Source organism: Talaromyces marneffei, chromosome 4 (genome assembly GCF_009556855.1).
Source record: "Talaromyces marneffei chromosome 4, complete sequence".
Taxonomy (NCBI): Eukaryota; Fungi; Ascomycota; class Eurotiomycetes; order Eurotiales; family Trichocomaceae; genus Talaromyces; species Talaromyces marneffei.
In genome coordinates, this window is record NC_072351.1 from 229,363 (window position 1) to 255,288 (window position 25,926).

The following is a 25,926-nucleotide window of genomic DNA, read 5'->3' on the forward strand; positions in this document are numbered from 1 at the left end:
ATGTGAAAAAGTTGATTCTTCTATTGTACATTTGTTCCTCGTCTGTTATAATCGATATTCCTAGAGTACATCATCTTGTCAAAGTCATAGATATTGAGGACGGCTTCCTAGGGCTCATCGGGATCACGTGTGAATTAGTATTAACTATATTAATGGATAACTCCGGCTCAACACCCAGGTAATCCAAAGATGTTTCTTCTGATGGTATGATTTCGGTATTGATTGTTTATATTCTAAGCGCAGCTATTCCTCTTTCGAAATAATATTCGAAATATTATACAACTGACGGTTTAACACGGTTCAAGAACACGAAGCATGGATTGGTGTAAGGCTAGTCCGATAAAGCCTGTGAAAAGTTGAGCCCGGGCAATAATATGGTTTGATTCTTAATACTAATGATGACTGGTTTCTAGGATATCTAGGGGGGGACGTAGGTATATTTATGCCTGCGCGGAGGCCTTCGTATCCACAAAGAATTGATGCTATTCCTGGTGTATGAAACATCAAAGTGAATGAAGCATTCTTTGATGTTGAAAGATATGCTCTGTTTCAGCGCTATAACACTCAGGTGCATAGATACGTGCATAAATGTAGATTTTTGGATAACTGGTTCAAACAACCATACTATATGCCAAATGGATATTATAAATCTGGGTTGTCATTCGTACTCGGAATGAAGAATATTATAATGTATGTATACATGTAAATGTCATGTACACGCCGTGTATTCAAGTCTCCCTGTTGGGCTATGAATTGTAGACGCAAGCAATATGTGACTGATAGGCGCCTCAGCACATAGAAAGTGTTGCGTAATATACAAGGATATGCAAGTCAAAAACGAAGATGCAAAAGTGATCCATGCTTTAAAGCATAGCTTTCGGAAAGTTCTTAACAGCCTGTCTAACACCCAAATCGGCCAAGATCTCCTCTGTACCTCCGAGAATGGCATCGAATTTGTAACCCCTGTTGAAGTTTTCGATGATCTTGCCCATCCCGGATTGAGTCAGGCCACGGCCACCGAAGATGTTGGTTGCGGAACTGGCGATTTCACCAGCGCATTGGGTGGAGTAGGATTTGAGGAGAGCGATGGGACCGGCGAGGTGTTTAGCTTGTTGTGCGTAGCTCATTTGGCACATTTGGTGGGTGAGAGATTCGAGCCAGGCTTGGTTTGCTTCCACTTGGGAGATCATTTTGGCGAGTCTATTTGAAGCAATTTTATTAGTGGTTGTAACACATATATGTGGAGAAGGATGAAGCATACTTTTGACGAATAGCAGGTTGCTCAATAAGTGCCTTATTGAACACAAGCCGTTGGTTGCACCACTTCAGACACTCTTCGACAATAACACGACACATACGAATCACGGCGGCTGCCATCATGTATCGCTCGTGGTTGAAATTGCTCATAATAACGACGAACCCCTTGTCTTCTTCACCCAACAGATTCTCGACTGGAACTTTGACGTTGTCAAATTGCACAAAGGCGGTTCCCGCAGCGGTAGAATAGGACGTCTTGATAAGCGTGGTATCGACACCTTCGCCGCGAGGAATCAAAATCACAGAGAAACCTTTCTTGGTACGACATCCAGTCACAAAGTAATCAGAGAACATGCCGTTTGTGATCCATTTCTTGGTTCCGTTGACTATATAGTATTTTCCATCAGCTGTCTTTTCTGCGGTCGTACGGAGACCGGCAACATCAGAGCCTGCAAAGGCTTCCGTAATGGCAAGACACATCTTCTTCTTCCCGGAGAGAACTTCTTCCATGAGTTGATCTCTCAAGGGCTTGTTTCTCAACCACTGCTTGACAGCTGTGAGGCTGATGGACATGCCTGCCATGTTACCATCTTGGTAGCCTATGAAACTTGTTAGCTTATCGACATCAGTTTTCTTCTACAGGTGCATACCTCTGGCACTTGACCGAACCATCTCTTGGGTCACAATCATGTCGTGGAAAGAATCAAACTCTTTACCATCCACCACACCACCCAACAACGTGCGGCCGTGAAGGTGTTCTCCCGGACCTAACCTCATAGCCAAGATATTGGTTTCTGCCATACGGTCGATTAATTCTTGACTGATATACGTGCCATCCTTCTCCTTCTGTTGCGCTTCCGGCGTCACGTACTTGTCGGTGAACTCGCGGATTGCCTTTTGTAGACGCCGATGGCTTTCCTTGAAGTATGGGCTGCTGAATTCGGGTCTCAGCCACAAGGGCTCGGCGTATGGTACAGCACTGGGATCGCCAGGTTTCTGGTCAATGACTTCTGGCGTCTCGCCTTCCAAGGTTCCTATGCACAAGTCCTTGTATTTCGTCAGGACCTCCTGGCGATGAAGCTGGTAAAAGTCGGCTGTGGCGTCTTTTCCGGCTACTTGGGCCAGCACCACATTTCCACCTGGATGAGCATCAAGGAAGTCCGATAAATCATAGACTTTGTGATCGATGATGACCCAGCAATCGTCGGCGGTGTTGTGCTTGGCCACTTCGGCGCGGCTAAGTGCGGAGTGCGGCATAGTGAGGATATTCCGTACGACGACTGGGATGTATCAGACGATATATTACTAACAACTGGAGAGATTATTGCACATAGCAATGACACATATATACCACGAGTATATGTACACGCCCGTGAAATAAAGAAAAAGGAAAAGGAAGAAGGAGAAAGACAAAGATGCAACAGATGACAAGGAATATCCGGGGAAGGAGCGCCTTACCGAATTGGGCGTGCAGCCGAGGCTGAATTCGGTATATGGCAGCTCTCTGATTGGGCAGCGTTTTCGATTTGTTAGCCTGTTCTAGTACCTATAGAGACTCGAGAATCGTACAGGATATAATTTCTATATTATGAGCTTCAATGGATTATTTACTTTTAGGTAGCTGTTGCATGTCTCTAGCTCTTCTGTACATATCAATGAGGTACGTGCTCTGTGTGCGTTGGTTATATGTACCTGACGCCAGCCGTGAGGCAACGGAAATATAAAATTTTCGTCTGCAACTTTCGTGGATCTACACACCAGCATCCAAAACCGGCTTCTTATGATTGTTCCACTATTCGACAAGCCTTAATCGTGAAACATATACGGACTAGTATCACAGTATAAATATAGCAACTCAAACGAATATTTTGACAGTTAAGCCCAAATCTATCACGAAAGCCCCCCGTTCCCCGCCGCGGGGCAGCCTATACAAAAATTTTCCTCATCGCATTTTTTTCTATCCCAACCAATCTTCACCAAAAAAGTCATATTAACGAACATGTCTTCCCAAACATCTGCACCACAGGCGAACACCATCTCCAACAATGTCGATCAAGCACCATCCTCCGCAACCGCCGCCGTCCTCGTCCCTTCCGTGCCAGTGCCAGACGACGTGAGAAAAGTCCGCGGAGTCGATTTCAACGACTATGTCGATCGTGATATAACAGTTTCCGAGCTCGTGTCGAACATGTCGACCATGGGATTTCAGGCTAGTGCTATCGGAGAAGCGGTACGGATCATAAACGACATGCGAGCATTCCGTGACCCCGAGACTGGAGAGGGCACGACGATTTTCATGGGGTATACGAGTAATTTGATATCATCGGGTTTAAGGGAGACACTACGGTTTCTAGTACAGCATAAACACGTCTCGGCGATTGTGACTACGGCTGGTGGTGTTGAAGAGGACTTGATCAAGTGTCTTGCGCCGACATATCTTGGAGTTTTCAGTACGCCGGGTGCAGGACTCAGAGCACAAGGGTTGAACAGAATTGGAAATCTTATAGTTCCCAATAGTAACTACTGCGCGTTTGAGGATTGGTTAATTCCTATTCTTGATAAAATGGTTGATGAGCAGGAGGACTCAAAAGTTGCAGCCGCCAAGTCCGGGGATCCGGATGATGAATTACATTGGACGCCTTCGAAGATTATCAACAGATTGGGTAAAGAGATCAACAACGAGGAGTCTGTGTGTTATTGGGCATGGAAGAACGACATTCCCATCTTTTGTCCCGCTTTGACAGATGGGTCATTGGGCGACATGCTCTACTTTCATACCTTCAAAACTTCCCCCAAACGTCTACGGGTGGACATTGTCGACGACGTGAGACGAATTAATACAATGTCTGTACGCGCCAAAAGGGCGGGTATGATTATCCTCGGCGGTGGAATTGTCAAGCATCATATCGCCAATGCGTGTCTGATGCGAAACGGCGCAGAAAGCGCGGTGTATATCAATACAGCCCAGGAATTTGACGGGAGTGATGCAGGGGCGCGGCCCGACGAAGCCGTCAGCTGGGGCAAGATCAAGGCTGGCGCAGATAGTGTCAAGGTTTATGCGGAGGCTACAGTGGCCTTTCCATTGATCGTTGCCAGTACTTTTGCAAGGGCCAGTCGGGATGGCGTTGCCGGATCGAAGCAAGAGACCCCACGGAATTGATGCTTTGAGTTCGTCTAGTTGATCTCGCTTGATTAGACTTTAGAGGCCCTTCACTGCACGGCTCTATGAATCTGGCACTACACCTTGAACCAATGTGCTGTGTACTATGTATGTGCATCGCTACATGTTGTGTTCGCCGTCGTAGCCCTAAAGTGGGCCGAGGGGTATTTCATGCATAAGCCTCTAGCATACACTGGTATTCAGTCAAAGCTCCATGGAGAGAGGTACGCATCTACTGAATACCCTTGATAGTTTTCTATCAATCACCCCACGAAAGATTGAAGGCACGTGGCGAATCGCAATGATATCCCGCCAGATTCGTGAACGTTGTCTATCCGAACTATCAATTCGGAGGCATTTTTTTTTTCCTAATGCGCAAATGAGATGGAGTAGATTAGAAGATCTTTCACATCGAATAATACTCTAGTCCATAGATGACCCGGATAAAAGAGAGGCTTTAGATTTGCCACTGTACCTTAATTCAATCACATCCAGACCGATACCAGATCAGGGGAACGATGGGTTCCGCTCGAAAAATATCGGATGGCTCAATCGGCCCTTTCTAGTAATGATTTTCTGGTTTGCAAAGAGATTCAACAAGAGTTGAAGATCAAATGACTGACTGTAACGAAAACCATTGACTATGTTGACAGCTGTATCGATCCATAGAGCAGAGGCAACGTGGATCAATGAATAGAAAGGTAAGCGCCCTTAGGGTTTACTAAAGTCGGCAAGGCGTATTGTACAAGATTCCGTACGATACAGTAATACGTATGACTACGACGGATCCCCGATTTTCAGATGATCCACTCTGGGCCCGCCACATCTGGAGCATTTCTTATCGGCTGGTCTTATCGGATGCCTAGTTTTGTTCTCAATGGAGTTTACGGAGTATAGGAGTTAACAACTGGCTAGAAGGGTTTCGTTTCAGTTGACTAACTAAATAGCAATTTGTAAGTCTGGTAGTATCTACGATGGAGACGGGGAAAAAATGGTAACGAGGCAGATTCGTATCGAACGCGCGGCCAATCTGCATCGCCTCGCCTGCATACAAGTCAGCCTCCCCGTCAAGTGCAGCTAGGCATCCCACGATTGCAGATTGGCCGAGAACATTGATCTGACAGCTACCCTTGACTATTCGAATATGCATAAGTGTTTCTGCCTACCAGGCAGCAGAGACTCTAGTTACCTACATTATGAGAAGCTTTGTAACCAAATTGACTCGTCGATGTACTTTGTAAAAGCTCGTATGAAACGCGATACAGCGATTGGCTAGAAATGGACGTACTCTGTAGGACCACAAGGCTAATGCGCTCAGATTACGCACGTGATGAGTGATTGGATGAGTCAGTCAATGCTGGCACTGTGCCTTGATGAAAGTTTCCCAGGGATACGGTTTTACTAGCCGCCCAAAAGAAGAACGATCGAAATTTCGTTTTACTGAATAACTGCAAATTCTGCACTAATCCTGTTATCGATCAATCAGCAAAAATGAAATCGACTTTGCCACAGTACTTTGCAAGGACGAACTCGAGACGGAACACCAAAAACCGAGAATAAAAGCTTCTAAGGCGGTGTGCCAGAAACGGGACCGTGGTCCCACTCGAGCGAGCCAAATAATTGGGGCTGGCCGCAGGAACTGGCGGAATAACGAGAGAAAGTCCCGAACGGGTCCGACACGATACGAGCGAGTATGGTTACAGACATGACACTCTGTAGTCTGTACAGGCAACAGCAGACAGAAGAAGCCATAGTACTTTTTTTTTTGTTCTTTTAGCATAGTGTATTTTACGGTTAGGTAACTGAAACAGTTCTTTGAAAATATATTACTGTACTACTCTGATGGCTATGCTGATGCAAGAGCCTCATCAGCTATCACCTCCCACCGGGCTGGTGAAAATGCACTCTACACCGGGCTGTGCACCTTTATGGCTGTGGCTGGAGAAGTGGGCGACTGCTTTTCAACTTGGAAATACATTTACGCTGAGGCACTGGGCGGATTATTGCGAAAGAGTAATTACCGGCAACCTTCGACAAACTGGAGTGAAGGCTGGGTCGATCGTTGACAGCTCGGCTTCGCCTCACTTTACCCGCATAGCCGACCAGTGATTTTGGATCTCAATATCTGGGACAGGTCTTTTTTCCACTTGCAGAAATTTTTGTTCAATGCTCAATAGACTCGATATCCTGGGCCGAATACAATTTCAATCACGCCGTACGAGACTTAGCCAGGCATCTGTGTCAAGGTAGACACGTCGTCGTCCAAGGTTTGTTCCCCCGGCTTCGCAGGCGGCTAGAATACTAGGGTGGAGTGCCTCAGGCACACGGCAACAAAATCTGAACGACTGACCGCTAATCATTGGAGTAATTATGGTATTTACCAAACAGTACTGTAATCAGTGTACATAGTAATGCCGAGTGCCCACCCCAACATGGCGAATCCTGGTGCTCCACTATGTCCATGCACTAGTCTAATCAGCTAATCACTTATCAGCTGGACTAGCCTAATCGCTCTGCTCTTGCCCCAATCAAACACTTATCTACCGTTCCTTCCCCTCTCCTCGTGCCTCATATATACTTTCCTCTCTTCTTTTTTCTTTTGTCTGGCCTTAAGAGAGTCGAGACTTCTCTCCTGTGATACTCATCCTGTACACACTAGGTTCAAGGTTTTCTTGTCCTGTTCCTGTTCTTCTCTATCCTTATCACACCAACCAAACTGTTCTGCATCTTCTGATCTGTGCTGGAAGCAGATTACAGTTGTTGCCATCTTCGTTTGTCTCGTTTTCTCGCTTGCTATTGATTTTGATTTAATTGGTTCTAAGGAATTTCCATTTTTTCTTGTCTTTGTGATCTACTTGATCCTCATTTTTCCGTCTACTCGTCTCATCATGGATCCCGTTCAGGAACCCTCCGATACCCCAACGGAGCCAGCTGTTCCAAGCGTCCCAGTTACTACAGATGCTTCAAACACACTTGATCGACCACAAGAAGTCGAACAGGCCTCAAACACCGAAATGGATACCTCGGAAGACACCACACAGCCTCCCCAGGAGGCAGTTTCTGCGGAGACTCAGAACCCCGAACCTGCATCGGAAGCTGCTCCTGAAATTGCACCAGAAGTCCCAACGGAAACCGTAACAGAACCCACAACAGAAACGACAACAGGAATCGCGACAGACGCTCCCATGCAAACCGATGCTCCGGCAGCAGAAGCCACAGAAGAGCCCAACCCCACAGCTACCGAGGAGACTACGGAGGAAACGACTCAGCCCACAGAAACTGAGTCTACTGAACAGACAGAGGCTCCGGCCCCTCCGGAAGAGGAGCCTGCCACCTGGGCAGGCGTTGAAGAGGACACATCTTCTCCTGATGAAGAGGAATTGAAAAAGATAGAGGCTAGCGATGGCGATTACAGTGCTTTGGAATGTATGTCCTTCTCCCTAGTTCTATTTTAATTACTGTCCTTGAACTAACGCATATTTGATTAGACGATTACTGGGAAAAATCCTTCTACAGTGATGTCGATGACCCAGAGTATCGACCAGCCGAGAAATCTCGTCTCACATGGCAAATCAAAGGTGTGCGAGGCACCAAGGAAAAGCCAAACCGAGCAAAGGTTATGCGTTCTCCGCCTGCATACGTTGGAGGATACTGGTGGACCATCAAGTTTTTCCCGCGAGGAAACGGAAGCCAGTCCTTGAGTATTTACGTTGAATGCTCGAAGGACATGCCGAACATCGATGAGAAACTTCCTGAAACCGAATTCACCGTCCGCTCTGGTGCCGCTACGGACAATTTGAATGAAACCGAGCCAAAAATGAGCATAAAGATCCCTGCCTTGGAAAACTCTCAGGAGTGGTATGAGAACTACAAGAAATGCTACGGCTATACTGGTGTCGATTGCACCCCCACAGACACTACTGCGGGAGAGTCCAAGAACGTCTGGAGGGTTTCTGCACAGATTGGCGTTATCATGTATAATCCTAACGAACCACGCACAGGCTGGATGCAATCTTCCTGCCATCAATTCAACCCACACAACCTTGACTGGGGCTGGACATATTTCCACGGTCCTTGGGACGAGATTCACCTTCGCCAGAAGGGTCAGCGCCAAGCTCTGTTGCGCAATGATACCCTGGCTTTTGATGCCTACATCCGGGTCTTTGATGACCCAACGCTATCTCTGTGGTGGCATCCAAGTGACTCGGAGCCAGTTTGGGATAGTCTTGCTGTGACAGGTTACCGCCCAATTGGTGATTCTGTCATCAACCACAGCGCTGAAGTGGCGGGATTAGCTGCATGGGTCAACCTTGCTCCTTTCAGGAAGATCATTCAGAGCGTAGATGTTCAGGAACATCGCCGCAACTGCAATGTTAAACCCCGTCCTTTGTGCGAAGCTTTGCAGGAATTTTTGTGGCGGTTGCGTCATCAGAACCCAGAGAACCAGTGCGTCGATACTGACAAAGTCACGTCAACCCTGCGCAACCTGCATGAGTATTCGAGCGATGTGGTTGAATTCTGGGAGAGAATGCGACGAACTTTAGAAATTGAGCTTGAAGGCACCGGTGCTGTCGAGGAGCTTGCTCAACTTTTCGATAGTCCGCCTGTTGCAGTGAGTGATCCACAGGGATCAAATGTCACTCACACCTTGCCTACTCAGCTCATCACCAGTGTTCGTATCCCAGTCGACAAGGAGAAGACTATTCAAGGTGCTCTTGGCCGGTACTTTAAAGAGCAGTCTGGCAAATGGTCGTTGCCTCCTGTTCTTCACGTTGAACTTAACCGCCAACGCTTCGATCAATCCGCCCGCCAATGGAAGCTCCTTTACAACCGAGTAGATCTCGATGAGGTTTTGGATTTGGCACCATATGTTGCCAGTGGACAGTCTAGTGAATATGACCTTTACGGGTTTGTTATACACCGTGGTCGTCGCACATCTGGCAAGTTCTTCAGCATTCTGCGACCTGGTGGTCCTGGCTCTAAGTGGGTCGCCTTTGACGATGGCAGCCATAACAGAGTTGAGTGCTTGACACGAAAGGCTGCTCTGGAATCCCACGTTGGACTCGACGATAGCAAGCTCAAGGATGCCAATGACAAGACTGGTCATGACTTTGCAGTTGCGGCCCTTTACGTCCGCCACGATGTCGCTCCAGAATACCTCCCTGGAAAGTTGGAAGCTTGGGATGTTGCTGAGCCACTTCGTACCTTTTTCGAGACAGAGTCTTACCAAACTGCGGCAGATTCGGAGTCTGAGTCCAAAGCTGAGCAAACCGTTCAAGTTGAGGTCTATGGCCTTCCTGTCATCGAGGAGTCATTTCCAAGTATCTTTGACACCTATGACTTGATGTCCCAGGCCAAACGTACAAACAATGCCATGTATTTGACTCTACCAAAAAGCACATCTCTTGCCGAGCTTCGGAAGAAGATTGCTTTTGCCAAATCAGGTGATGCCGAGCAGATTGCCAGTCATCGTGTGAAACTCTGGAAAGTGGGACATACGAAGAAGCAGCTCGGTGCCGGTCTCTTGTTTGATCGACAAGATGATTTGACTGAAACCTTGGCCAAAGAAGATACGATTGTGCGATTCTGGACTCATGTCTTATCTGAAGAAGCAGCCAAATCATATGCTATTCCAGAGCCAACGGTCGTCAAGACAGTGGAAGAGAAGCCCGAGGAAACTGTGGAAGTGCGTGATGTTCAGGACTCGGATGAGGAGCGGCCTTCAGCCGAAGGATCTGGAAGTGGGGCGGCAGCTATCGCAGAACCAGAACAGACAGACGCTGCTCCTGCTCCTGAACCCGTTGAAAGCCAACAGTCTGAAGCTGCTCCTGTTCCAGCCGAGAATGCCACAGCTGATGTGACTGCACCCGAGGAAGCACCTGCCGCTGACAACACCATCACAGCTACAACCGATTCAGAGGCCATGGATGTCGATGCTACAACAGCGCCAAACGCCGAGGAGCTAAGCACTGAATCAGCACCTGCAGAAACCGCGCAGCCCACTCAGGATGCGGTGCAGGATACGGTAATGGAAGATTCGCCTTCTGACAGTCAAGATACTAGTGCCGAGTCGACTCCCCACAGCACCGATGCTCCTGCTGAGGTGCCAGAAGCTGTGCCAAGTGTTCCTCATGTGTACTACTTTATCCAGATCTTCGACACTGAGAAGCAGGCATTGAAACCAGCTGGTGCTTTTATTTCGTCATTGAGTGACAATGTCATGTCAGAGATCCGCAAGAACATGGGCTGGGAGGACAACAAGGATTTCCTCATGTGGTCTCGAATTGACAACACATCGGTCGTGGCTGTTTCACCTAGTGATACATTCTCCATGTCCGTTGGCGATGGACATTGTTTTGTTGTGGGTGATCGACTCAACAAAGAACAGTAAGTTTGCTTTCTTCCGATAAATATATAATGATGCTGACAAATCTTTTCAAGACGTGCCAAACTCGGGGCTGCTGGATTATTCACCAACCCTGACCGGCTTGTTCAGTACATCTGGGCCTCATCTCGCAGACACCCGACTCGGGCCTTCACCGGCACCAAAACTGTTGACGCTACATTCAATGGTGACTACTACAGCGGTGAATTCAGCAAAGGGTACTATCACGGCAAGGGTACTCATATTTCAGACACTGGCACTGTGTACGTTGGAGAGTTTATCTTTGGCCAACGCCACGGCCAGGGTAAGATGGAGTATCCATCTGGGGACACTTACGAGGGTGACTGGGTAGAAGACCAGCGCCATGGCCAGGGTACATTTATCGAGAGCAAGACGGGCAACAAGTACGTTGGTGGCTACAAAGACGGCAAACGCCATGGCAAGGGTATCAGCTACTGGGAAGTGGCCGATGAGGAGATGGATCTTTGCCAGATTTGCTATGGTGAAGAGCAAGATGCTCTCTTCTATGACTGTGGCCACGTTTGTGCGTGCGTAACTTGTGCTCGTGAAGTTGAGATTTGCCCTATTTGCCGCAAGAATGTGCTCAAGGTGGTCAAGATCTACAAGATGTAGATGCATAACGGGGTTTTTATATTTTTTTTTTTTTTATTATTTCGTTGTCTATGTTCAAAATACCCAAGTTGCGTTGAGACCCGTGGAGGGTATGGAGTTGATTTTTGGTTGAGCTCGGATTATGTGTTTGATGGTTGATGGTTGATGACTGATGATTTAGATGATTCGTTTTGTATGTTCGCTTCTAGACATAGAGAGCACTGTTGGTTCCAGATTGATTACATACATATTCAGTACTAACTAAGTTAACTTACCCCTTGTGCATTTTAGCGTAGGACTGACTCCCGAGGTCGAGCGGAGCACCAAGTCAAAGCCAGCGAGGCTGGACTCACTGGAGACCGTGTGGGAAAGATATGTTGATCAGCCAGTCTGATTGGTTGAACTGTTGATCATTCAGTAGACCGAGCATCGAATCCCTCAAGCGAAGTCAAGTCCAGGTTGTACTCTGTAATGCGCTGGTTATGCATACTTGAATCGGGAAATAGAATGCCTCCGTACTAACCCAATCCAGGGCGACACCACTGTTAGGAAGCGTTAGGAAGCCTAGTAAATACGGGAGTACGTAGTTAGTTAACCACTTAACGTGACAGTGTGTTGGACAAGAAACACGCGGCGCAGGCGGTGGGCCACGCACAGACCTTCTTCAATTTCGTGGCCAATCAGAGGCAAAAGCGATCTTGAAATGGCATTGTTCAGGGAGCCAATCAGGGCGCGGAGATGCATGTGACCGGGCGATCTCATATCTGGCTGGACTAGACCGGAACAAATCTGGCACTGGCAAAGGATCCACTCTTGAAATCTGTTACTCTGTCAGCGACTCAGCGCACTAACTTAGTACGTGGCTAGTTACACCCACTGCTCCATGCATGCGTGGTAACCTGTAAGTTGCTCTGTCGCATGTACGAGCAGTCCTCTACTACAGAGTACATCTGCTGCGAGTTCCCGCTGACCGTCTTTTGCAGTCTTATACCCCGTCGACTTATTAATATGATGATTGCTGCTCGATGATACTTGTCTAGATTCTCCAGCTGTCCTCTGTGGTGGTCCTCTCTCCCACAATTTTAAGAGAGTGTGTCATTGGTCCGGCCGCGAGGAACCACCCGTCTGTCTCGCCAATCCTACTAGTACTGTAGTAAGTTAGTCTCACTAAGACCACCGTCACGCTAGTCCGCCCACGCTAGTCGCTCCCAGTCAAGTCCAGGCTAAGGTAGTTAGCGCTGCTCTTGTGTGCGCTTGTGATCATCATCGTTCCCTCCGCCAGTGCCAACTCTCACATCATTCCTTTAATTTCTCCTTGAATTCATCATTCGAGTACCCAAACACACTGGCACGATCTGTCGGCTCTTACTGCTGACACTTGTGCGTTATTTAATTTTCATTTCAGATTCTTCGATTTTGATTCGACTCTGATTCCATTCTTTACATCTCTGCCTGCTTGTGGCTCGACTGGTTGATTGATTACACCCTTGCTCGATCAGGACTTGTGCCCAACCCATTTCAATCTTTCAACTCGCAGCAGCTCATCACGGTCGCAAATCATCTCAAGCCGACGACTTCGATCGCGCTGTGACATTTTACTATTTTTGATTCTCGACAGACTCGTACTACGTATTGTTTCGTCAATTTTCATCAACGGAGAAAGAAGCACTAAGAAGCTCCGGCCAAAAGTACCGTGTGCCACCGACCCCCCTGTGTTACAACTCGCTGGTAACGAGTTTATCGCGACAGCGCCATCCACCACACCACGACATCTACTCTCCTTGAGTCTTTTCTTTTTGAATTCTTTACAGATTCCGATCGAGTAAGTTTACTATGATCATTGCTCTCTATCTTCATCGCACGTCAAAAGTTCGCCTTTCTTGCTTGCCGCCGGCGCCTGCACTCGACTGCACTAAACCAAATTGAGCCACCGTTCGCTGCCTGAGGCGACAGCCTCAACCCCAGTTTTCAACGTCACGTGTCGTGTCCCGTGACTAACCGTTTCCAGGCCAATAGTTTCTTCCGTTGTCTTAAACTTTTTGATCTAAATCTTGGATCTCATCTACTCGGCAAAGGATCAGTGATCCGGATTGCATTGTTCGACTTCCCGACACGGCTACGTGCTTAGCATGAGCCGGTGATGTCCTCGCGCTTTCCCCCTTCATCCGGGTATTCTTCCCGCGGAGACTGTTCACCACCCCAGCGCTATTCAGACCGCAGACCTTCATTACCGCCTGGTCCTCGAGATGACCCGAACCTTACACCCTTAGGTCGCGAACCGCCGCGAGGCCCAAAAGCATTGATTGACGCTCCTCGTGGAGGTTATGCCGGTCGCGGTCGAGGCTACCCACCACGCAATGACTTTCGCGACAGAGATAGAGATCGCGATAGGGACAGAGATCGTGACCGCGATTTTCGCGATGGGCCACCATTTCGTCGAGATGATCGCGACAGAGATTGGCCTCGTCGAGACCGTGTAGACCGGGATTTTGATGCCCGCGACGGTCGTCCTCCTTTCCGTCGCTCGCGGTCGCCTCAACCACGCGATCCACGAGATTTTAGAGATACTCGCGACCTTGGTCCTCCTCGTGACGGTGATATTGTGCGCATGAGGCGCAATTCTAGAGACAGTCTTGTTTCCAGTTCGTCCAATCCTGGCGATGGTCCACCTGATATCAGAGGAAACCAGAACATCGGCCATCCGCCTCCAATGCGAGGTGGTCTTGGACGCGGTCGTGGAAGGGGCGATTGGGAAGGCGGTCGAGGACGTGGTCGCGGACATTTTCTAGATGATCGAGAGAATTTTCGCCGTCGAAGTAGGTCTCGCGACGGCTGGTGGGATCGTGAAAGAGAACGAGACTTCAGAGATCGTGAACGTGATCGCGAGTTTGACCGGCGCGATCGATTTGATCGTCGCGATGATGAAAGGCGACCTGAACGAGATGACCGTGATCGCCCGCTCGAATCGTGGAAGAAAGATATCATTTCATCCCGTCCAGAGACCCGTGTTCCGTCTGGCCCACGAAGTACTTCGATTCCGCCAGCGGGTCCATCGAATGCTCCTCGACCTGAGCCTAAACCCCAAGATCTTCCAGCCGAACAAAGTCGCAAACCTTCTATAGCAGCGCTGCCACCTGTGCGAGATCCTCGTAGGGATACAGACCGACCTGACCTTCCATTGTCGCGTACAGAAACACTCAGGGAATCAATTGCAGCAAAGGGGTCGCCGCCACCATCTGCGCCTCAGGTACCTGCTTTTGGATCTGTTACTCTCCCTCCAAGTCTTCTCTCGATTGAGAAATCTTCCTCACAGCCGCCTTCGCAGCCACCTTCTCAAGCTACATCGGTAACTGCGACACCCAACAAGCCTGAACGGAGTCGAGCAGATATTATATCTTCTGCCACAGCCAAAGAGCCTCCCAAAGAGGCGCCTACAGAACCCAAAGCTTATCGGGGTGACAAAGCACAGCCCAGTGTACCAGCTCCCAAGGAAAATGCCTCTGAACCATCTCGATTGGATCTACCAAGTCGATCTTCTAAGCCTACTCCAACGGGTCCCGCAGTTTCCCCCGAGCCAAGCCACGATGTGCCTCCTCCGATTGCCCCGGCAGCTACATTAAAACGAGATTCAGTTCCAGCAGAGCCTCGAGCTCATCACGACAACTTTGGAGCAACTTCTCCTCCATTAGGTCCTGCAGCTCCATCACCAATACTATCGCGGTCGCAGTTACCTCCTGCAGGTCGTGGAGGCTCCCCTCAGACTTCTCCACGAATGACATTTACCAGTGTGCCTACGGGACCTCGTGCAGGAGTCAGACAGTCTTCTCGCGGTGGCCATGCAAAGAGTAAACAGTGGTTGCGTCCTGGATATAACCGTGTTCCTCCGTCAAGCACTTCCGTCGGCAACCGGCAGGAGTCACATGAAGATGCAGAATTGGACGAATCACTTCATGTCGAGGACAAGAAGCCTCTTGAGGACAAGCATAATGAAGAAGCTAAGTCTGTTGACAAAGTACTTGAGAAGGTGGAGTCGCCTACGATCGAGAAAGAAAAACTGCTTGAAACTGCGCCTTCAGTAACAGCACCGCCTGAGGCTGACCGAGTCAAGACGCCAAACCAAGGTCTAGAGGCAAAAGATGAAGGCGAAGGAACTCCATCTATACCAGACTTCACACGTTCTAGCGATGAAGAAGACGAAAACGAGGTCTTCACTGAGGCCTATCTTCAAGAACGAAGAAGCCTCTTCGAGAAGAGTATGCGCGCGCTACAAGCCGAACTTCCACCGCCAACGTTGGAGGATCCTGTGATTGTGGACTTGCTTATGAAAGTTCAGTTGTTGGGTATGATTATTGATGGCAGTGTTCCTGAAGAACCAGAACCGTCCGCGGTTGAAACCAATGTGGAGGAGGTCTCAAAGAAAGTGGTCTCCGCTCCAATCTACAAAGAGGAGATGGATGTTGATGAAACTATTACTACAACCTCGACAAAGGAAATCACTCTAGTTGAAGCCGTCAACAAAGAGACCATCACTGTTGATAATTTGCCTTTCTTGGTCTCTGGCCCTCCCACTCCAATATCAGAGCTTGACGTCTACCAAGAGAATATCAAGACACACGAGCGCATACAGGAGGCAATTCGCAACACTGTGGCCAAACAGCGCAAGGATGCTTCAGAAAAGAACAAACGACTACGAGAGGAGTACGCTGCGCTATACAGACCTTGGCGATTGACTGTACGGGAATTGGATCAAAAGAAAGACGAGGAGAGAAAAGGAAGTACTCCTGGTGCAGCTACACCACCTGTGACTCCAGCTCCAGCTCCAGTTGCTGAGGGCCGCGAAGGTAGACGATACAAGGGAAACAGTGAGCTTGATTTTCAGAACGCACTCAAAGCATCTGCGATCTCCGCTCAAGAGGAGTTTGAGCGTCGTCGTCAGATGGAGGCCACAGCCCGACCGGACCTTGACAAGGAAGCTGTCATTCCGGATATGCTTGAGGAGTATGAGATTGAAGCTAGTGTTTTTAAAGATACCAACAACAAGATCGACCCTGCCGATGCCTTGGCGGTCTATGGTTTCTATCCACCACCAGATGACTTTACGGAAGAAGAACACAAGTTGTTTACCGATGCGTTCATGGCATACCCAAAGAAATGGGGTAAGATTGCCGATGAGCTGCCGGGCCGTACATACGCTCAATGTATCAGTCATTACTACATGACCAAAGAGGAGATCAAGTACAAGGCCAAATTGAACAAGAGATGGAGATCGCAACGACGCGCAAGAAAGTCAACTACGCGACCAAAGTCTAATGCTCTCATGTCCGATTTGAAGGCAGAAGGTGACGATGAAGAGACTGTTCAAATGACGGAAACCGGACGACCTCGCCGTGCAGCGGCTCCGACATTTGGAGGTGATTCGACTACTGAAGCGGAGAACTCGCGTCGCGGTAATGCCAAGGAGAACGAACAGGGTGAGAAGCCTAGCAGACGTGGTAGAACTGGTGCTGGTTCACGTGGAGGACGGAGAGGTCGGGCTGCTGCTCAACAGCAACAGCAACAGCAACAACAGCAGCAACAGCAGCAACAGCAACAACAGCAACAACAACAACAACCGCCGCCGCCGCCGCCTCCGCAACCGCCACAAGTGCAGCAGCAACCATTACAGCAACAAGCGCAAGCTGTCCAGGCTCCTTTGCACATACAAGCGCAGCCACAGACTGTTCCTCAGCAACCTCTTCCATCTTCAACAGCAATTGCTCCCGGAGTGCCGCTGATGGCGAAACAGGAGCCTCGAGTGGTTGAAAGTCCATACGAAGCAGCCGCCAAGGTCAAGGAACCGGAACCAAATAATGAGGACCTTATTCCGCGAAACAAGCCTGCTCGTCGCGGCAAGGATTCCATCTATGTATTTGACGCTTCTGTTGATTACGACGCTCTCAAGCCTTCGTACGAAATGGGATATGGCGCGATGCAACCGACAAGTTACTGGTCAGTTCCAGAAGTGCGAGATTTCCCGATATTGCTGGCACATTTTGGACGCGACTTTGAGGGTATATCGAATTTTATGAAGACAAAGACGCCGATAATGGTAAGTTTTTTTTTGTGTGTGTGTGTGTCTATGTTATATCCGGTGTTTTTATACCTCCGATGGATGCTGGTAGCCGCGATTGGACCCCGGACTGTCCCACAGATTGTGACGTGGTCTACCTGTTCGTCGTCCCGTGAGGTCATTAGCGCTGCATAGTTTTCCTGCCTTTGTGTGTCTGGTTTTTATTTTCATCATTTTCTTTTTGTCCCTGCAGTTTGTTAACTTCTACATCAGGTCAAAAATTACTACCAGCGCAAGATCGATTCCGGCAATAATGAGTTCGAGGAGATTGTCAAGGTCACCGAAGTCAAGAAGATGCGAGGCGAAGCTACTGGCCCCTTACCAACACCAAATCCTACTGTCAAGAGGCGCTACGAAGCCACACCGTCTGCAGTGACCCCTCGACCACTTGCTCCGCATACCGACATTGAACATCTTGAAGATGGTCGCTTGGGACAGAAGAAGGTTGTCATGTCTCCTCCGCGTACTGTTCAGGAACTCGCTCCCGATCGGAACTTGGGTAGATATCCTCCGTTGGCACAAGCTACTGGAGCACCGTCCACAGGTGCAATTATGTCAGATGATCCGTTGCGTAACCTGCGTCAATCTGCACCTCGCAGCTTCACAGGTCCGCGCATGGGATACTTTACAGAAGATCGTCGCGAAGCACGAACGTCTTCAGGAGGTGCTCGCGGTCCTGAGCTACAGCCGTCTCCTCGAGTTGCTCCCACGGCGCAGAGCCACGATGTTGGTCGCATGGAGCCTTTGCCTCCGCAGTTACGAGCACGACCAGATTTCCACGGACCACAAGCACAGTATCAGCCTGGACAGCCACCAGTTTACATGCAAGCTCAGCAATCATCAGCAATGCCGGGCTCGCACTCCCGAAATCATAGCCTGACTGGTGCAACAGCACCTGGATCTCCAGCGCAACAATTGCGTAGACACACCCCCGATATTTCGCCTATTCGTCGATCTTCGTTCGGTCAGACGCAATCCCAGACTGGGTATTATCCATATGCTGCAGCCAATGTTCTTCCAAAGACGACGGTATCCCCTGTCAAGGAGCTACCGGCACCTATGCCAGCTCCTTCACAGGAGCCTCCTCGCCAGGTGCCTGCTAAGCGATCTAACATTATGAGCATCTTGAATGACGAGCCAGAAGACCTGCCACCACGTAAGCGTTTTGCAAGCGAGATGGTTTCGTCGCCTAGGATGTCTTACGGCCAGACCGATGCTCCTGGCCCAGCGACATCAAATCTCCGTCATGACGAAAAAGCCTCGTACCTTCCTCCTAGTCAGCAGCAACCACCTCAGCATCAGACTTCAGGACGTCCATACGCGGACTATCCATATGCACCATCTTTAGGTAATCCATCTGCTGCTAACGGTCCACCGAATCACGATTGGATGGCCAGATTTGATCCACGCAGTCAAACTCAGCCTACAGAACCCGTCCGTCAAGCTCCTCAGAGTCAGTATGGTGGTGGTGGTGGTGGTGGTGGTTATCAGCCTTCGCAGGCTGCATCAAACAGTCAACCTCCTACTCCGTCTCAGAGCAATCCTCCAAACGCAGGTCATCGTGGATATCAAGGTTACCCACCGCCTCATGGTCAAGGCGCACCTACTCCGCCACTTTTGGCATCAACCAATCGTGATTCTCGCGACCTTCGCGACCCTCGTGACTCTGCAAGTTCTGTCTACCGCCACCAAAACGCCGCGTCTCCACCGCCTCATCAAAATGTGATGTATGGTTCGCGGCAAGTGCAGTCACCCGCTCAATCTCCTGCCCCTTCATTGAGTATGCCACAGCCTCGTCAACCATCTGGCTCTGGTCCGTCATATAGTTCCTCGACACATCCACAGACATCATCCCCTCATCCACTGGCACCTCAGCAACGATCGAGCCACGGCGGCCATCAATCATACCAACAACATGTGCAGGCCATGGTGAACGGACAACAAGGACAACCCGTACCATCCTCCGGACGACCATCTATGGGGATAGCTAGTGGCGCGCCCAACGCTCCATCGCCTTACGGATCATCTGCCCCTCCATCTTCTCAGCAACAACACCAGCAACAGTCTGGAGGCCCGTATCGCCCTGGCTCCCTCGGCAATCCTCTGCCTCGACCTTATACACCGCCATCCGGTGTCCATGCGCCTCCACCAGCGCCTACGCTAGGAGGAATTCCTTATCCTAACAACGGACCTGGCGGAGCACACATGCATCATAATGCATATCCGCATCCGCACGAATCCCAGCACCCCAGTCATCATAGGGTGTACAGTCAAGGAGGATCGGCGCCTTCATCGAGGTGATTGAGTATGGGATGTGATTTTGGGAACTGTTTATATCCAGGCTACTGAAGAGATTTTCTTTGTTTTTAATTCGCGGTTGTATTTTATTGTAAGTCCTTTGTGACTTTGTTGGTGTATGCTGGTTGAAGACTGGTGTATAGTGTGTATGAATATAGATTTAAATAAATTCTTAATATGCATGACTCCCTTATCTAGATGCCTACAGTAATTCTGTGAAAGGTACCTATCACCTGAGTAATATACAACCGCTATCCTATTATATATGCCCAACCATACAGAACGTAAACATTCATCGCTCAAGAAACCGCGGAGGCGCAGCCTCAAACATCCGTATAGCCTCTTCAAGTCTTTTCTCATATTCCTTAAACGCTTCTTCCGACTCTTCTTCTTCTTCCGCCTCCTCTGGAACAATAGTTATAACTTCTGCCGCCCTATTCGGCGGCACTGCATCCACGACTGCATCCGTAGTCAAATCTGCAGAATCATGAATCAACGGCTCCAGCCCCAGTTCAACATCCACATCTGCCGCGTCTCGAGAAATCTGGCTCGCTGTTCTCTTATTTCGCACACTCAGGATATCCTTATACAACGACATCGTCGGCGGCAACGCCATCTCCTCGTTCTGTTTTGTGGCTGAAGTAGAAGCAGAGATGTATTTCGCATCAATTAGCCGATACTGCGCGGCCCAGACATGCTCCTCTTCCATACCCATGGTCATTTCCCACATATCGCCCTGACCCAGCGATACAGAACCCCCGATTGGTACACCGCCAAGAGCCCCTACAATGGCGGAACTGAGTCCGACGTCGATATGCGTTGAGGATGATTTGCGGACGATTGTACGTGCGCCCGATAGCAGATAGAGGCCGGTGAGGAACCAGATCTTGGGTCTGCGGGCCCACCGCATGTTCATTACGTAGTCGCTGCGGGCGGAAGAGAGCCAGAGTTTGAGGGTGGAGCGGGCTTTGGGGTTTGGCAGGATTTGGGTGGTGAGGAATGCTTTGGGGCTAATCCGTGTGTTAGAATAAACCCCGTTTTTTTTTACTTTTGAGGGCCAAGGGGGGGGGGGGGGTACTCTTTGAGAGTGATCTTCTGCCCAGATTTGGCAGTCACATAGCGCTCTTGGTCTTTATTCCATGCAAGTCGCAGATCGACGATGTCGAAGCCGCTCACCCCGATGCCAGGACTGACTCGAGTGCGGCCATGGAGGACCAGGTTGTCGAGTTTACTTGTCCATGCATGGGCTTCTAGATATTCTCCTCTGACTTGCTTCGTCAGATAACCATAAACAGCAAGATAGTGAAGGTAAGACTGGATACCGGAGTGGATCATGTGTGTAATGGCGCGCGATGAGGGGCATCCAGTACTTCTCCAGCACCAGGCTGCCGAGGGTTAGAGCATCTGGTTTTTCGCCGATACCGTAGAGGAAGAATGAGTCGTCATCCATTATGATCTCGCCAGCTAGTTAGCTGGGATTATGATGCCAAGTGTACGTAGTAGTACACTAGCTTCGATACATAGGATAAAAGTAGTGATAGATAGTGATAGAGATGGTGGGGTTGGCACATGGAGCCGATTACGGATCGGGGCGGTTCGTTTTAGATCCAGTCCAATTAGGCTTCAGCGTAACCGATGAATTACTAGTATTAGGTTGATTTATGTTGGTTACTAGACTGCATAGTCTATTGTCATCGTCTTAAGGCTCTTGGCATTTTGATGCAGCTAAGAGTTAGCATCTGGATCTTGGAGCACTTCCGGGATGAACCAAAATTCTATTGACCACTAACATCAACCCACGACGACCCGAAAGAGAGTATACACGTGGAACTGATGCGGATCGGTCCGTTTGATCGGATCAATAACCTTACATCTCCGAGAAAACCTGTTTGCCCTACTCGATAGAAAATGAATGGTGAAGACCATCATGGATATCCAAGATCAGATTGAAGACGATATACAGTCCCTATTTCTGGACGAATACCGGGGAGACCTTCGCCAGGCATACAATGACATTATCCAACATGAATCACAACTAAACATAAACCCCGATGAGTCCCACCCCGAGCAGAGAGCTTACTTTCTTCGATCAAAGATACAAGTACATATGCTTCGTGGCAGACTCAACGATGCCTACACCGCACTAGACGAGTTCAAGACTTTTGTCGATGACAACGTGTTCAGCGAACCAAAAAGGCTTGCTTCATACTGGGGTCTGCGATACGCCGCAGCTAAACTCCTCGTAGACTACTATAGACGCTATCCGCCATGTATTCGATATCAACATGAGTCTCAGTCTCCGACAAATACGGCCTTGATAGAAGGTATCACAGGACCGAATGAGATTACTGCAGAGTTGAATCAGAATATACAAAAGTATTGCGCCAATGCAACGGAGGAAGAAACCACAAATAACCAAATGGATATGAATATTTGCATCTTCTTTCTTGTCTTGCTCCACTTTCCACAGCAGTTGAGACTAGTGACGTTACGACACTCGGCCTATCCAGACGGTAATTGGAAGCCTAATGATGGCAAGACCCCCGAAGAAGTCATTGCTTCTGTGGCACCTTATTTGCATAATTTTGTGCAGAGGGCACCCTTGGATGAGACAACTGATTTGACATCTCTATACGCACAGAGATTGAACATTGAACTTCACTATGCGATGGAATCTCCGTCTCTGAGGACCTTGTTACCAAAACTCTTTCATGCCCACGAGCGTTTTTCAGATCAGGCTGGAATGGCAAATAGCAAGCTAATTGAAGGTGATACTTTATACTCACCTCCATTCACTAGTCCGATTATTCAGAATCTCGTCCCGGTGCCCGGTTCTCACGCCGCTGGTGATCACAATATCTGGGACACACCCGAAGTTAAAATTGCGCTCAAGGACTCCGAAGAGGCTTTTCGTTGCTATGAGGAAGCACTTGAACTTTTTGAAACATCAAATAGTTCTCGTGGGAAAGCTGCCGTTCATCTCCGTCTCGCTAGTATATTGCATGCCAGATCTTACAACTATGCTCCCGCGGATAATGAAAGGGCCGTCCTTCTACAAGATGCGAGCGAGCACTGTGACAAGTCACTGACATTGTTTGACATGGACGAGGCAAATGCACAGATTGTCAAAGCAAATCAAATTCTCATTGAAATCTCCAAGGGTCATACGAACATGGCAGACCTACAAAAACGTGCCGGGGAAATAGGCAAATGGGGCCGTGAATGCCAAAACGAACTTATCGCCTTCCATATAGGCACGGTAATGATACGATTTGCTCGGCGTGAATGGGGAAGATACTCCCGATTCGATACCGCCAATGCTTGCTATGAATGTGCCTATGTATGCTGTACAGAGCTTGGAGCACGTTTACCAGCTTTCATTGCCCTGTTTGCCAGGGCAGCTCTGCAAAATGAAATGAACAATATTGCGGCTACAGCCGTGCTGGCGGATCAATGCATTGTTATGTTTGACAATGTCGTGCAAAGCCTTAATCAACAAATCCAAAACATCAATGCGGAGACCCCCATTGGCAAAATTGAACGTCAGCATCTATTGACTCGGAAATATGAATTCATGTCTACCTTCAATAATAGCATCAGTCGAATCCTCGCACGGAGGGATTCCCTGGATACATTAGAGAATTATCGTAGATGGAAAGAGAAATTTCGCTGGTACGAGCAAAACGACGAAAGCTTTGCATTCGTCAGAGGGGAACCTGAGAATGACTCAGGTCCAAGGCAGTCCGACGTTGCGAAAAAGTATTTTGGTCAATCTCTTGACGATATACTGAAAGTCTTTGCTCTTGATAACGACATCTCGGACAAATTTTGGGCCGCCGACATGGAGTTCAATCAGGCTATACTTGACGGAAACATGGACAAAGCTGAGTCTGTTATGCACGATTTCATCAAGACTGCGCAAGGATTCAAGAGAGTGTACAGCCAATATATGTACAAAATGATTGCGTATGGCCGAATAGGCGACGTCTTAAAAATGCAGGAGATATTGGATTCAGTGACTGATTCTGAATTGTTCAACACTAGACTCGAGGAGTTTCTGAATGGTAAAAATGTGGACATGTTCTTCTCCTCTCTGGCAAACAATGCAATATTCGTATGCGTGAATGCTACGGATTGGAAACGAGGGTTGCGAGTTCTAGACCTCGTTCTGAAGATTCGTCCGAATTACTTTGATGAATCGCCGAGTGAAAGTCCGATTGATTTGTCGATAAGACAGGCCCATGCGGCTACCATATATCTGAATAATGCTCAACCAGAAGTGGCGTTTCGAATGTTGCTCAAGGCAAGACGCCTCATTGAACTGCGCCGGAGCCAGGCCAGTGATATGGATGTCAAGGTTGGAGTATTATCTAGAGGACTGATTGAAACCTTCTTGCAGTTGGTGATCATATGTTTGGAATGTGCGAAACTACATCTTCCCCTGAGCATCCTCAACTCCTATGACCATAGTCATCCGCAGGTATCTTGGGAAGAGCATGCATTACTTTTCATGGAAGAGGCACGGGCAAGATCTCTGATTGATTCACTTATCTCATCAGCTCAACAGCAATCAGACGAGGAAGGAAGAAGAAGAATGTCCGAGAGCATATATAAGCGTCGAGCACTAACCCATCTTCTATCCATTCATAAGCGAACGGAAAATCAAGACAAAGAACTCGATGAGCTTGCTCGAGAAGTTGAACGGTTGGACGTCGGAACATGGTCGTCTTCAGCCAACGATCTTATGGATACCATGAATTCTGCGGTACTGCCGCTCGACTTGTATGGTCACCTCAGCGATGATACGGTGGTGATTGAGGCGAGCTTTAATATATCAGGGTGTATCCTGATGGCTATCACCAAAAATGGCATACAATCCTACGAGACCAACAATATCCGCGACATAGACATCAGAAAATGGGCAACGGAATTGATGCAAATCATGAGGGATATGAGCGGGCTTCGAGAACCCGAAGAAGAAGATCGCAAAGCACGAATGGAGGAGCTTTCAGGGCAAATTTCAGATGTTCTTTTACGTCCTTTTGCTGCCATCATCCGAGAAAAGAGTCAGATCATCTTCTCTCTGTCTCAACCGCTGACTGCGTTCCCGGTATCAGCACTGGTGTTTGATGGGAAGCCACTGGTTTTGCATGCAGCTGTTTCGCAGACACCTAGCTTGACTGCTCTTTATCACTTGTCGAAGCGACGTGCGGCATCAGCTATGCCGACGGTGTCGGTTTTCACCAAAGCTTTAGCTGGTGATCAATCTTCAGAGAGTGATCGAGCCACAAAAGAGACATTTCTTCCTATGGCCGGCGTTGAAGCAATAAGTATATCTAATCTGTTCTCCACTTGGGTACCATACTCTCCCATATCATTGTCTGTGTTCTTCAATCTAATATGCTAACTCGTTTGACAGCCCATCGAAGCATCAAATCTATCTCGCGCCCAATTCCGCGATCATATCCAAGGCCACACCTCAATTCTGCACATTGGAACCCATGGGACCGTTAACGCCGGAAGTCCACTACTGTCCTCCATCTCTATCGGTGAAGACTTTCGAGTCATCGACATGTCACCTATCCAGAGCCGAGCGAACCTGATCGTCTTCGCTGCTTGTCTCAGTGGTCTGGGGAGAGCAACTGCCGGAAACGATGTTTTGGGATTCACTCATGTCGTGCTGGGGACTGGGTGTCAGGCATATATCGGAACGCTGTTTGAGATTAGTGATTTCGCGTCTATGATTTTGATGACATTGTTTTATCGACAGATTAAGGATACGCTCGGTCTGTCCTTGGCTGAAGCTCTACGTCGTGCTCAGGTGGAGTTTTTGCATTTTGATGATGAGAAGGCTACTGCTTTTCTGGATCAATTGCTTGAAGCATGGGACGCAACTTCCATGACGGAATCGGGTATTAAAAGTCCAGAGGACTTTGTGCCGGATGGCAAATATCTACTGACATTGCAGAAGATGATGCTGCCTCAGATTGATTGGACAAGCCCTATATTCTGGGCTTCGTTTGCGTTGATGGGATATGGTGATTTTTGCTTTAGCTATCCTGGTTGATTTGCAGTAATAAACTCAGGGATAGCATGATGTGCTGT

The 25,926-nt window shown here is 48.6% G+C and overlaps 6 protein-coding genes across 6 annotated transcripts; 4 read left to right on the top strand and 2 right to left on the bottom strand.

The window, feature by feature from the left end:
- Window positions 1–863: 863 nt before the first annotated feature.
- Window positions 864–2,514, bottom strand: EYB26_005147 (uncharacterized protein; the record flags this gene model as incomplete). Its single annotated transcript, XM_054264437.1, has 3 exons — window positions 864–1,200; window positions 1,262–1,856; window positions 1,908–2,514. 3 exons carry the CDS (start codon window positions 2,512–2,514, stop codon window positions 864–866), a joined length of 1,539 nt encoding a protein of 512 aa, XP_054120412.1.
- Window positions 2,515–3,256: 742 nt separating this feature from the next.
- On the top strand, window positions 3,257–4,417 carry EYB26_005148 (uncharacterized protein; the record flags this gene model as incomplete). Its single annotated transcript, XM_054264438.1, has 1 exon — window positions 3,257–4,417. The coding sequence occupies one exon, from the start codon at window positions 3,257–3,259 to the stop codon at window positions 4,415–4,417; it is 1,161 nt and encodes a 386-aa protein (XP_054120413.1).
- A 2,888-nt stretch (window positions 4,418–7,305) lies between these two features.
- On the top strand, window positions 7,306–11,435 carry EYB26_005149 (uncharacterized protein; the record flags this gene model as incomplete). The annotated part of the gene is made up of 3 exons (XM_054264439.1): window positions 7,306–7,843; window positions 7,906–10,804; window positions 10,859–11,435. The coding sequence occupies 3 exons, from the start codon at window positions 7,306–7,308 to the stop codon at window positions 11,433–11,435; spliced, it is 4,014 nt and encodes a 1,337-aa protein (XP_054120414.1).
- A 2,119-nt stretch (window positions 11,436–13,554) lies between these two features.
- Window positions 13,555–19,824, top strand: EYB26_005150 (uncharacterized protein; the record flags this gene model as incomplete). Its single annotated transcript, XM_054264440.1, has 2 exons — window positions 13,555–17,502; window positions 17,737–19,824. The coding sequence occupies 2 exons, from the start codon at window positions 13,555–13,557 to the stop codon at window positions 19,822–19,824; spliced, it is 6,036 nt and encodes a 2,011-aa protein (XP_054120415.1).
- A 289-nt stretch (window positions 19,825–20,113) lies between these two features.
- Window positions 20,114–21,271, bottom strand: EYB26_005151 (uncharacterized protein; the record flags this gene model as incomplete). The annotated part of the gene is made up of 3 exons (XM_054264441.1): window positions 20,114–20,831; window positions 20,900–21,085; window positions 21,144–21,271. 3 exons carry the CDS (start codon window positions 21,269–21,271, stop codon window positions 20,114–20,116), a joined length of 1,032 nt encoding a protein of 343 aa, XP_054120416.1.
- Window positions 21,272–21,748: 477 nt separating this feature from the next.
- Window positions 21,749–25,888, top strand: EYB26_005152 (uncharacterized protein; the record flags this gene model as incomplete). The annotated part of the gene is made up of 2 exons (XM_054264442.1): window positions 21,749–25,177; window positions 25,241–25,888. The coding sequence occupies 2 exons, from the start codon at window positions 21,749–21,751 to the stop codon at window positions 25,886–25,888; spliced, it is 4,077 nt and encodes a 1,358-aa protein (XP_054120417.1).
- Window positions 25,889–25,926: the final 38 nt, after the last annotated feature.